The 13343-nt window shown below is 39.3% G+C and overlaps 1 protein-coding gene across 1 annotated transcript in view; it reads left to right on the forward strand.

The window, feature by feature from the left end:
• Positions 1–13343, forward strand: part of Apoltp (Apolipoprotein lipid transfer particle) — a 2338027-nt gene that overhangs the window by 1016264 nt on the left and 1308420 nt on the right. Inside the window, exon 12 of the mRNA XM_067766285.1 lies at positions 3588–5556. Within this exon, the coding sequence (XP_067622386.1) occupies positions 3588–5556 (1969 nt within the window). The remainder of the gene's footprint in view (positions 1–3587; positions 5557–13343) is intronic.

Consider the following 13343-nt stretch of genomic DNA (forward strand, 5'->3'; position numbering starts at 1 on the left):
TTTGACATATCTTAAAATTGAAAAAATTTTTTTTCAAAGTATTGTTTATTTTTTTACACATTGGGCTTCAATCCTTTTCCCTATATTTTTTTTTTGTTTAGTTTGTGTCATTTTCAAAGCTGACATCAAACTTTTGTAAAAAAATTAGTTTATCCTACCATATTTAAAAAAAAAATGCCTAAACAAAAACTTTCGTTTTTGCTCATAGTTTAGCGTCCATAAAGGCCGCCCAATTTGTTTCTAAATTTTATACCTACTTATATTTATATAGCTGCCAGTTTTGTTGTCGTCTCAACCGGTACTCCGTCGATTGCTAATGTATTTCCGGTCTCAATTTATTCCATCTTTTATGCGATTATATATGTAGCCATGTATTTTCCTGTCCTTAATTTATTCCACCTTTTATGCGATTAGCCATGTATGTATGTGTAATTATTTCAGCATTGCTTGTGGTGTATGAAAATAATTCCTTGGTTTGAATACCATCCGAGATTTTTACCAACTGAAGAATTAGCAGGTCTTCAAACACATCTGCAGTCGATTCTTTCTTTCATCATATAAAAATTTTTTTGCAATTTTGCAGGATTTACTTGTTGTCCTGTTTTTATAAACTGGCGGAATTTCCTCCAGTCGATCGCTTTAGCAATATTTGCTTGTTCAGCAAATTTTTATGCTTATTTAGGATCGGACTGGCAGGATTTTTTCCAGTCAGTTAATATGTTTGACTTACAGGCGAATCCTGTTTTATTTATTTTTTCCGAACCGACAGGCTCTTCTGGCCAGCTAGATCTTTTAGCAGTTGTGCTAGTTATTGACCTAGACTGGCAGGATCGCCATGAAATGTTTGGAGAAAATGAAAAGAAGTTACGACTTCGATGTGCAAACATTAAATCTCTGTTTATTCAATAAATTCTTTGTCTTATATAGTAATTTACTTAACCTATACATTCATAAATATCTTAATACTAATAACTAAAAATATGTACATTGAAAATGGGGTATGAGTACATGTAAGTTTGTATACAGTGTTTGTATTCATGTAGTTTTGTATGCATGACTCTATACATGTAGTTTTGTATATGTTATTAAGCTAAGTCAGCAGATCAATGTGAGTCCTTTGGTTAATGCTATGCATACACGTAAGTTTGTAAGTTTGTATGCCTGTTCGCAACGTTGGAATATCGATGAGAGTATTTTAGTTAGTTCCCATAATGGGTTGTATGTAATAAGTAATTTATTAGCTGTGAACGGATAAGGGTTTCATATTCGGCATTCCATTGATGTTAGTTAACCGTCTGGGTTAGTTCAATAATTTATGTTGGAAAATATTGTAATACTCTACCAATTCGACAGCGGCCATCAATGCTTCATAGCTGTTCCGTTGGTACTCTGAAATAGTCTGTAAGATTTCGGCAGCTGGTCCTTTCAATGCTACGAAGAGTGCAGCAAGTTTATCTTCAGCATTCCAGTTGTTTACTATTGCGGTCTCCTCAAACTGTAGCTTAAAGACCTGGAAAGGAACATACCCGTCAAAGGATTGTGTTTTTACCTTTGGGTTACTCGCTGAAACAGCTGGGCGATTTAATTGTAACTGCTCCATACGGCCCTTCAAATCATCAACTTTTGCCTGAAATTGAGCGATTTTTGCATCCTGCGCTTCCAGCTTTGATGTTACCCTTGCTTCCTGTGCTTCTAACTGTGAAGACATTTGTGCCACCTGCAATGATAAGCGCTCCTCTTGTTCTTCCATCTTGGATGTTATGCGTGTCTCCTGCGATTCCAGTTGGGATGCCATATTGGATGTAATCTGTGTCGACATTTCTGACATACGCGTTTCTTGTGCTTCATTCTTCGATGTTATTTCTGACGACATTTCTTTTACTGTCGATGTTTGTGCAGATATTGCAGCCAAAATCATGTTCAAGTCTGTGCTCGTAACTGTCTGCGATATTTCGTTTTTCATTCAATTTTTGTTGTTGTCTCGTCCCCATCAGGATAATAGACATACTCGTCCACATCAATTCCTTCTGCTTCCATTGCCTCTCGTAGCCGTGCCTGAAGTTCGAGCTTAACGCCGCTTGTATTCAATCCACGGCTCTCCAACTCCTTCTTCAGTTGCTGGATCTTCAATTTACTGAACTTTGCCATGTCCTTGTTGTCCTCTGGAATTTATTCAACAATTCCTCTTCTGACACCAATTGTAACGAATTTACTTGCAAATCCTCTTATTTGCCTTTCTGCTAAGTTCGAATCATTAAACTGTTGAATAAATATCTCCAATCTTGAATAATGGAAAAATGGCCTTTATTAAAGTACTTCACGATAACAATTATACTTTGCAACTAGCTTGCTTAACAACCAAACTGATTGATAGCTCAAATGAGATTCTACTATTGCCCGACAGATTGCGTGCTTAATCAATAACTGCTTGATAGCTCTAATCAAACTGAATTCCAGCGCCTCTACATTTTCTGCCTTTTATACTCTCTGATTTCAAGGTCGCATCTTCTAGGCGCTTCCATTTCCAGAATCTACTAGTTGCCATCAGCTCTCAAATTTCTCAGCTGTAACTACAATTGCACGATTTTATAGCTTCTCTTTGCATACTTTTAGGAGTATCTCAGATATATGCATGTGTTTGTGCATTGATTCTCCATTGCTCGTATACGTACATATGTGTAGACGCAATTATTGATTCGTTTATGTAGATACATAATGATTGAATTATTGATGTGAATTCACGCCACTGCTTATCATCGGGCTAGAAATGGCAGCACCCCTTAGTGTTGCTAATATTCGTAACAATATTTTTTTAAACTAATTGTTATAAAAACGAGAAAAAAGTTGAATTAAAAAAAAAAAAAACTTTAAAACAAAAAGTTGCCACGATCTGAACCCACGACCCTTTGCTGACTTGCGCAACATTGTAACAATTAGGCTACTGCAAGCAATACGCTACGCATATCAAATGTTCTATTTGGTACTTAAGTCGTGTAAAAAATGCTTCTGAAGTCTCTCAATGATCCAGAGCATCCCAGTGAGAACGAGCGTTATACGGAGCTAGAAAACTCACTGGATGCTGCGGTATTAAAAATAGAAATGACTCGTAGCTTGCCGTACCTTTATAGTACTAAGGCCACCAATCTGTAATTTGGTGAAAACTACGCAACGTTCTTCTAACGATTTATATTGACAGTGTACACATTTGAGTGTTGTGTGGAAACATCGATGTATGCGTTGCAACCGTCGGATTTTCAGTGCAAATTTAAACTACAGTTAAAGTTGACTAGAGTTAAACGTAGATACGCGTAAAATGCAATGTTATTGACCAAAGTGGCAAATTGGAGAGGGAATGGGATATCGAGTGTTCCCCTTTTCACTTACTCACTTTTACGCAAACCAATTTTTGGACAGGGCATATATTCTACCGGGTAAGCTAGTACGTAATTTAAATCTATCTTGTTTCGTTGTTGCATAATGCTTGAATATAACGAATTGAATGAATAATGCTGAGATTATCTGAAAAAAGTATGACCATCCCATATCCCAATACCCTTACTTACTCTAATAAATCAATTTTTTTACAGACTACGTGATATCTACGTAAGGTCAATAGCCATGTATTTCGAAGAAAAGAAAGAGTTATCAGTGGAATTGAACTGGGACATGAACCGCGATCCCTCTCAACGATTGCTTTTGTTAATTGAATACTTAAGACTTAACAATAAAGATACTGGAAAAATATTGGTAACTTATCCAGACCGAACAATAAGTTGCAGTTTTAACACAAACACCCAGGGGCCAAAATATCATGGTGAAGCTCACGTCTCGTGGGAAATGAATGAACTAGTTGTGGTAAAATATGATATCGAAGTAGCACATGGGGAAAGTATCAATCAGTGCATTCATTTGGAGATTCATACACCATTCAGAGGTTGGCGTAGAAATACTCTTGATGCAGCGGTCTACAATAAAGGTCCAGTATATTTTGCAAATATGTCTTTAGTGTGGGGTGAAAAACAAAAATTTGGCTTAATTTGTAAATACGATATTAACATTGACAGAGTTCCATTCAGTTTTGATGTTCGATTTGTTTTAAATAGTTCGTTAATAGAAATGCCATCAGTAACATTGGAAATCTTTCATAAGAAGGACGATGATAAATTCGTTACAGATATAAATCTACTCTACAATAACGCAAATGAAATCATGAAGGTGTATGGCTTGAATTCCATTTGGGAGTTGAATAAAAGTCAGCATTGCCAAAATGTCAGAGGAACAGTGTTTATAACTAGTCCACATGAAAAGTTGCGTAGAGGATCCTTAGTTACAAAATTCAGTTTGAAAGACCGGGTAAAAATACAAGGAGCAGCCACATTAACATTAAACTTAAGAGAAATTACGCTTAGCATGGACGGATATGTAAATAAAGTGAACGATAATATGATATTGATAAATATTACAACACCGTTAAACCGACTTCGGAATATCAATGGTCGCTTTGGGTTCATTGAAAAAAAAAGGCATTTCGTTGCTGACATTCAAACATCCTCTACAACTTTGGGTGTTGAAGCTTTATTCGATATTACATCTCTAACAGACTTTGACGTTAGATTTAGCGTTGGGATCCCCTTTATAAACTTAAAACACACCGCTATTTTTTCAAAATTAAGGAGGGATGCTATCGATATGCGAGCTAAATGGAACAATACAATAATTGGGTTTATCGGCGTATGGTATATGAATGACTTGAAAGATTTCGAATATTCATGTAAAGTGTTCACACCCTTGAAAGACTTCGAAGAAAATGGTTACACTGTAAAGTTGTTCAAGAAAGATTCCCTCGTACTAAATTTGCATTGCAAACTTTTGCGTTATAGTCTGGGAGTAAACATAAAAAGTAAAAAAAACTTTATTAGTTTACAGCAATTTTGGGAACAAGTAATTGAATTGGAGGCAAAATATGATGATTATTTCAAACTCCCCATTCCAGATTATAATGAACTACATCTCATTCAGTATCAAGATTTTTTCTCATACAATATCGAACTGCAATTGGATTTGTTGATTTGGCCCTCTATTGAAGGCATATTGGATATAGACCAAATATTGGACTACTATTTCGCTGTAATCGACATTAAGCACCCACAAGGTTATATTAGCATAAAAAATAGTTTGTATTATCCTGATTATTTCAATATTGTAAATATTTTAAATTTGCAAACACCCTTTGCACTTATCAAAGAATTAAAATTAGTTTTCGAACATCGTGTGGATGTAAATTTACACAACTTCTATGAAAAGCTTTATTACATTTTCAATAATGCAAGTAAAGCTTCAACGACAAGTTTTAAAAAAGCAGGATGTGAACTCAGCTACAGAAAAATTAGTCATTCCATATTACCTTCAGCACATCAATTAACGATACGGTTGGCTTTACCAAGTGGCGAAGATGTAGATATTATTGCGAAAATGCATTTAGATGAAAATATTTTTAGTGGCAGTTTAAAAGTAAATGCATGGACAACACTTCTGGAATTAGTTGCGGCCCTTGAGGTAAGCATTTCCTGGACCATATCTTAATTCAGTTTATTATTAAGGTACAATTTTCCGAAAAGGGGCATAGTTGCTGAAGGTACAATGCGAATAATTAATATTTTTAATATAGTGGTAATCGTTATTTGAGTGAACATTTTTTAAAGTGTTACTTTACATATTCCTATTCTTGCTATAAATTTTTATGAGATTTATTTCAAAAAATTCACACGGTTTTTAATTCATTAGCATTTTAAGGCTAATGTAAAAAGTAATTTAACACACATACATATGCCGGCTCAGAGTGTAATGTTTAAATAAAATGGGTATAAGTGTTCATTATTCCATGGTAGAAAGATTTTCCGAGGCACTTCGATTTTTCCAATAAAACAACAAATTTGAAAGTTAGAGTTCCTTTCAAATACATGGTATAATTCATACATATATGTATAGCTAGTACAGTATTCTTGCAATGAGTTATAAATTCGAAATCGAACAAACACAGCCTACACAATTTTTCTGATTGTGTGACAAGAAAACTTTTTTGCGTACATTCCCTTATCGAAAACAAAAAAAAAAATATAACAGAAATAAGTATATCGGCACTCTGCAATTGCGTTCTGTCTATACTAACAATGTAAAATTATTACATATAAGTATGTATAGTATGAGCGGGCAAACTAAGCACATTTGCAATCTACTGTCAGCGTGCAGTTCTACGAGTTTGATGTCACAGGTAAAGAGGGAACCTAAAACACAGGAGAAACCCGAAAATTGGAGCGACTTTTACGAAGTGGCTATTTTCGATTTATGTTATCCGAAACCTAGCAATGCTGTTGGAACTTTCTGCAGCTAGCCAGACTGCAGCGGAAACAATTTTGTCTGGCCTCTGGAAACGTTGAGTCTGTTTATTTTAGTCTTCTCGTACGACAAGCATACTGGGGATCATCTTGCCGTGTACCTTTGAATCAAAATATTAATTTATTTGCTTTTTTTTAGTTATATTAACAGGTGAAGTCTTCCATACTCGCTATTTTCCGGATGCGAAAGTCCATAAACCTTCCAAACACCACTTTCCCTTCAAAAAATCTATGTCAATCCATTTTATAGCCAGAATAAATTATTCCTGTACGACGTTGATGCGTCGTCTACGTTACGACTTAGTACTATGCGTTAACGCCATTACAAAACGTTTAAGCTGCTGGCACCTTTAGAAGCGGCTACCAAAATACAACCCTACAAATAAGAACAAACAAACCTTTTTTTTTAAATTATTGAAGTGTCATTTCTTTTCACTTGTGTTTCCGTAAAGTTATCATTAAAAATTGGTGATTTGCACCATATTGGTGACCCGCACGTTTCTGAATAATTTCTTTTCTACGTAAGAAGAATGTCTCTAAACGATAGTACAATGGCAACAGGTGGATCCTCCATTTCTGATGCCACATTGCCACAGTTGCACACACCACGATTGCCGCTTCCCACGAAGTCTGAAAATTCATTAGACTTCTGGTTCGAAGATTCGCGAATTACAGTGTACCTCCGACTAAACGTATGGGGCTTCGAACGCTTGTAGATAGCGCACCTGCAGCTGGACGTTACGCTTACATTCAGAAAAAGTTAATTGAGCATTTCACCGAAAGCCAGCAACGCCGCCTCTAAAGGGTTTTGAAAGAGGTAAGCTTATGGAATCGACGCCCAAGTGATTTGTACAACGAGATGCGTCGCACCGCCGGCCCAGCATTTAGTGAAAGCATTTTGCACGATCTTTAGGTAAGTCGTTTACCTGCCTACACACAGGCAGAAATCATTGCAACAAGTGTACTGATTAGCGAAACGATTAATATCGCCGATTCTATAACTGACAGTGTCACTCTCAAAGAAGGGCAGGTATGTGAGGTTGGCGTCGAACCTCAACAATCACGTGAGATTTCTAACTTACGAGCCGAGATTGCTGCGTTGACTATGCAAGTCGGAAAGCTTTAGATAACCAAAGTGTAAAAGCTCGCCCACGTGCTAGATCTTTATCCCGCTCAAGGTCTGCTAATCAAAGTCATCAAAGTTTTTGGTATCACACCAAGTTTGGCAATAAGGCAACTAAATGCCGGCAGCCATGTTCATTCGCATCGACAGATCAAAAACATTTTTCACAATAGCAATGCTCTGCTAATTTAATATCAGAAATCGGCAAACACTCTGATTCTACGAAAAGTTATAGACTTTGCATTCTTGACCCTTCATCCAACATCAAGTTTTTGATTGACTCAGGCGCTGATGTTTCTATCATTCCGAAGTCAACAAAATTGGCTCGAGCAAGTCTTACAACTATGTAATTGTTTTCTACTTATGGCGAATTTATTTTAAATCTAAATTTAAAGCTTCGATGTGATTTTTTGTGGAATTTCGTTATTACGGATATATCGCAAGCTATTTTGGGGGCAGATTTTCTTGGCTTCCACGGACTTGTTGTCGATTTACAAGGCCGACGGCTTATTGACCGAGTTACGCTACTCAAGGCCCCATGTTCGACGCAGGAGCTGGAATCTTCAAGCATCTCTACTATAAACTACAATCAAATGTTTGCTGAACTGCTGAGAGAGGTCACTGCAATTACACGCCCGAAGCAGATCGGTAGCCAAACAACGTCATCGATCTTCCATCGAATTACTACGAATGGACAACCCATTGACGCACGACCACGGCGCTTATCGCCGGAAAAGTTAGCAGCTGCTCGTACGGAATTCGAATCTCTCATCAAGCTTGGAATTTGTCGTCCATCGCCAAGTAACTGGGCGAGCCCCTTGCATTTAGTTCGAAAAGCTGACGGTTCGTGGAGGCTCTGCGCCGATTATAGAGCCTTTAACTCTATTACCACTCCGGAATATTATCCGCATTTCATCAAGTGCCTATACACCCAGACGATATTTGCAAAACTGCGATTAAAACCCCATTTGGTTAATATGAGTTCACACAGGACATTCGGCTTACGGAATGCTGCACAAATCTTCCAGCGCCTTATGAGCGAAGTGTTTCGCGTATTGGATTGTACGTTTACTTATCTAGATGATATTTTTATCGCTTCGAAATCCATCGAGGATCACAAAGAACATCTCCGTTTGGTATTTGATCATTTGCGCACCAACAATCTAACGATCAATGTAGCTAAGTCCCGCTTCGGCGTCTCAAAACTGGAGTTTTTGGGCCACTCCATTACGAAAGATGGAATTCGACCCTTACGACCCTAGTCGTATAGACGCGCTGATGAATTTTAATCTGCCAGTCGTCGCGCTAAGAGCTTAAACGCTTCTTGGCGATGCTGATTTTTTATCGAAGGTTTTTGCCTAATGCTCTGCTTCATCACCGCCATTATTTGCTATGATACCTGGCAACAACAAAAACGACAACACCCGTCTTGCGTCGACAGAGAACGCAAAAAATCGTTATGAGTCATGTAAGGCGCAGCTCGCTAAATATGCCATGCTGGCTCACCCTCTGTCGAATGCAGAGCTCTCACTCTGGGTTGATGAATCTGACTACGTAGCCGGAGTTGTTTTAAATCAAGTTGTTGAATGGGAATCTGCAGCCGCTTGGACTTTTTTCGAGGAAAATTTACGACAGCCGAAGCGCGTTATAGTACATACGACCGTGAGCTTTCTGCGTTCTATTTTGCTATGCGTCACTTTCGTTATATGGTGGAGGGTCGCAGTTGCCATGTTTATACTGATCATAATCCTCTTACATTTCATTTTCACACGTACTACACAAAGATTCAGATCGGCAAGTGAGACAGTTGGAGGTCATTTCACAAATAACAACAGACATTCGACATGCTAAAGGTGAGGATAATGTGACTGCTGACTTGCTTTCTCGCATTAACGCACTTACAGCTAAAGCTATTAATTACGACGAACTAGCTGACGACCAAATTAACGATGTAGAGCTAACTTCACATATTGATGGCAGAAAGAATCATTCGCCAAAGTTAAAAAAAGCATTTTACTACCTATTAACCAAAAGAGAGTGGTTTGCGATGTTTCGTCCGGTAACATTCGCCCTTTCATTACAAAGAAGTTCCGTAATCATGCCCTACACGCAAAACACAACCTATCGCACCTTGGTATGCGCACCACAGCTAAATTGATGACTCAACGGTTTGTGTGGCCTGGTATTCAGCCGGACAGCAAAATGTTTGCCAAAACATGCATTCAATGTAAAAAAAACAAAATTGTTCGTCACAATCAGAACGTACTGCAACGTCGAGAGTGTGCAAGACAACGCTTTGCACATTTGCAAATCAACATCGTCGGTCCGTTCCTGCTTTCGGATGGCAAAAATTATTGCCTAAGAGTCATAGACCGATATAATAGATGACCTAAGGCATACCCAATATCAAAAAATATGATTGCACCAATTGTTGCTAAAGCACTTCTCATTGGCTGGATCTGATCTCGGACGTCAGTTCGAAAGCGCCTTATTCGGCGAATTGATGCGCTGCTTGGGAATTTATCATTACTCCATACCATCCGCAAACAAATGGATTGATAGAACGTTGGCATCGGACGCTCAAGGCCTCCCTTTTATGCCATCAAGTGGATCAGTGTACAGCGTACTTGCCATTCATATTATTAGGCGTGCATCCCGATTTTAAAGCCGATATAGGTTGTACTCTAGCTGAATTAACGTAGGGGACTACTCTTCGTCTACCATCAGATTTGTACGTATCAGGTTCAAACTACGTCAACGAAGCGGATATGGTTAAAGAACTGCGTAAGATAATGAGTGAGCTACGACTGGTGGACACGAGTTAACATTCGCCAAAAAAGCCTTTTTAAATGCAAAATTAGATTCGACAGACAATGTTTTCATCAGGGATGACTAAATTCGTCCATCCCTGTCAGCACCTTACCGTTAACCGTACAAAGTTCTGAGCCGAAATCCGAAATTTTATGTGATCGAGGTCAATGGGAATAAATCGAAAGTCTCCATAGATCGTCTAAAACCCGCATGCATCGCACAATCTATAGCTTTCTATGAGGGGAATACTGTGGTGCGTCGACAACGTTACGACTTAGTACTATGCGTTAACGCCATTACAAAACGTTTAAGCTGCTCGCACCTTTAGAAGCGGCTGCCAAAATACAACCCTACAAATAAGAACAAGTGCTCAGGAAGTGCTGATGCGCCTCTTAGAAACATTTTTTAATAAGAGTTCTACATATTCCAGTTGTCAGTTCCACCTTGTTTGATATGCTTTGGTGCTATCGTGAATTCGAGGTTAGGTAAGGTTGAACTGGCGGGTCCATGGGGACCTCACAGAGACTGATTGAGTCCATAGTGATACCAAAAGCTTATTTAACGACCAAACTGAAAAACTCTATCAAAAACCAAGACTTACTTCATAAAATAATCCCTTACTATAAAGTTCCTACGACCTATGTTACTTGCTACTTCTAGATATGAAATCTGTGTCACTCCTAATACCCTTAGTCTTAGCCTGGCAAGCGAAGGAGACGAGCACAAAACGCGCTCGGTCGTTTCCTCCTCCAACCCTCACTTCCTACATCTGCTATCACTGACCAAGCCTAATGTAAAGCCATGTGACGCCAGGAGGCAGTGTCCAATCAGAATACCCGTCATGAGTCTACAGTCCTCTCTTTTTTAATGATAGAAGCAACTTTGTTAGTCTTAGGTTGTAAGACCTACACATAATCTTCGACACTTTACAGCCCCCGCTTGAACCTACGCCTTTCGCTCTAGGTCGATTATGTGCACCTCTCGCTTTCTCTTAATCTCTCCCAATCTAATTGGGACATTTGCGGAGGAATCTTCAAGGCATGCGCCCTCTTTAGCTAATTCATTCTCTTTTTCATTCCCATCTAATCCCATATGCCCTGGGACTCAATATAGATGTATCCTTTCCCCGTCCAAATTCTTTCCATGGGCTGTTGGCCTAAACAGATTGCTTACACTCTAACACACTTTTATATGCTGTGCTATGGGAGATCATTGCCTTAATTGCTATTGGACTGTCAATATAAAAGTTAACATGGCTGCAGTTTAGGCTTTTCTCTTCCAGTGTTTGTACTGCTTTGGTTACTGCTAACACTTCCGCTTGGGAAACGCTACAGTGATCTGGCAACTTTTAGGATCTGTTTATTTCCGGATCAGCACAGTATACCACAGACCTTACTCCTTCCACTACTTTTTCATTCCAACTAGTGTAAAAATTTATCGAATCGTCCACCATTTGAGCACCGTTGCGTCAACCATCCACCTCTGTTGTGGCTTTAAGAGCCCCTCGAAACGCAGACAGGGAATCAGGTATTCTGTTCGTCTTGTAATTGATGACGCTAAACGAAGCACTGAGGCTCGATGCGGTTGCTAACGCTATGTTCTTCGCTACCAGGTACACAGGTGGAATGTTCAGAATGGTATTCAGTGCAGCCGTCCGGGTTGTTTTCTGGGCTACCGTTATGATAAGTATTGATAGTATGCATACCCTAAGGGAGTCACTGCCGGCAAACAGTGAACGGCCTATTAATTTAGGTTAGCTGCGAATATTCAAATAAGCAGCCCCTGACCAAGATCGGCTGGCGAGGAGGGTTTCGCTTAAAAGGCCTCATGCACCCTGTGAACCCCCAGTGACGGGGCGAGTAGATGCCGCCCGTAATTTAAGCATCCACAACCCATATCGAGGCTGCACCGAGGGAATACCTACCCAAGAGAAGGAGGCAACTACGCGGCGAGGGATACAAATTCAGGAAGAAAAAAAGCTCAATTCATAATTATTAAGAAAGCTTATATTTGATAGCATATTAAGACTGAGCCCAGTAAGGTCTTAATTAAGGTATACTGGAATAACGATTTGGATATATTTGCTAAGGGCTGGCGAGTGTGACATTCGGAAATCTTAGTACACGGCTTGACACGCCGTCAAAACGACTTTCCGGCTAATGTGACATTCGTCTCCGTCCCGTTAAAACCTTGGCAGGCCTTGGTATATGTTCGAAGTACGTCACCATTAAGTTGGTGGTGCAAGTACGGTTGAGACTCTCCTGATTAACGCTGATCTGGCTCGGAACGCAGTTTTCATAAGGAACTGCGTCAACCTTCACGTGGCTTCCCTGCCTTCGCATAGAAAACCACGGGATCATTCAAGGTGACTGTACATCCGGACTAAGATAGAGGCCCCAAGTAGGGATCCAATCACATAAATGAGTAACCAAAATAAAAATAAAAATCCAGATAGGGAAGGTAAGTTCAACCCATTTATGGGACGAAAGCTACCTCGCTCCCCAGAAGGACCTGGTCTATCGGCCGGAGGTCAAATTGTTTCGTCGAACACGGCGACAAAACCAAAAGGAGCGGAAGCCAACGGCAGGAAAAAAGCTTCTCCGGCTGTTACCCCAAGGGCAAGACAGGAGAAGGCTAAAACAGGCACTCCTTCATTAAGTGACTTCATTAAGAAGGCTGCAGAAGATTTTCAAAATTCTCAGGTTTCTGGAGGGATCGAAAACAAGATGACCAAGCTAGGGAGAGTAATTGATGCTCTGTTTGAGTTTTTTAAAGAGCGTAATAACATACACGCTGAAATTAAGCGCTTAGCCTCCATTGTACATAGAGTCCGCGCTGGAAGTAAAGGACCTAAAGAAGTAAATAACTTCGAATAATACGGCTAAGGATGGAAGCTCGTCACAACCAGGAAAGAGATCGAGGAAGAATTCGACAAGGGAAAATCAAGTATCCAATCCCACGATCTTAGCCAAGGATATTACGCCAAAACATTAGGAGAGTCACAAGCGAGTAAA

The sequence above is a fragment of the Eurosta solidaginis genome, chromosome 2 (assembly GCF_040869045.1).
Source record: "Eurosta solidaginis isolate ZX-2024a chromosome 2, ASM4086904v1, whole genome shotgun sequence".
Taxonomy (NCBI): domain Eukaryota; kingdom Metazoa; phylum Arthropoda; class Insecta; order Diptera; family Tephritidae; genus Eurosta; species Eurosta solidaginis.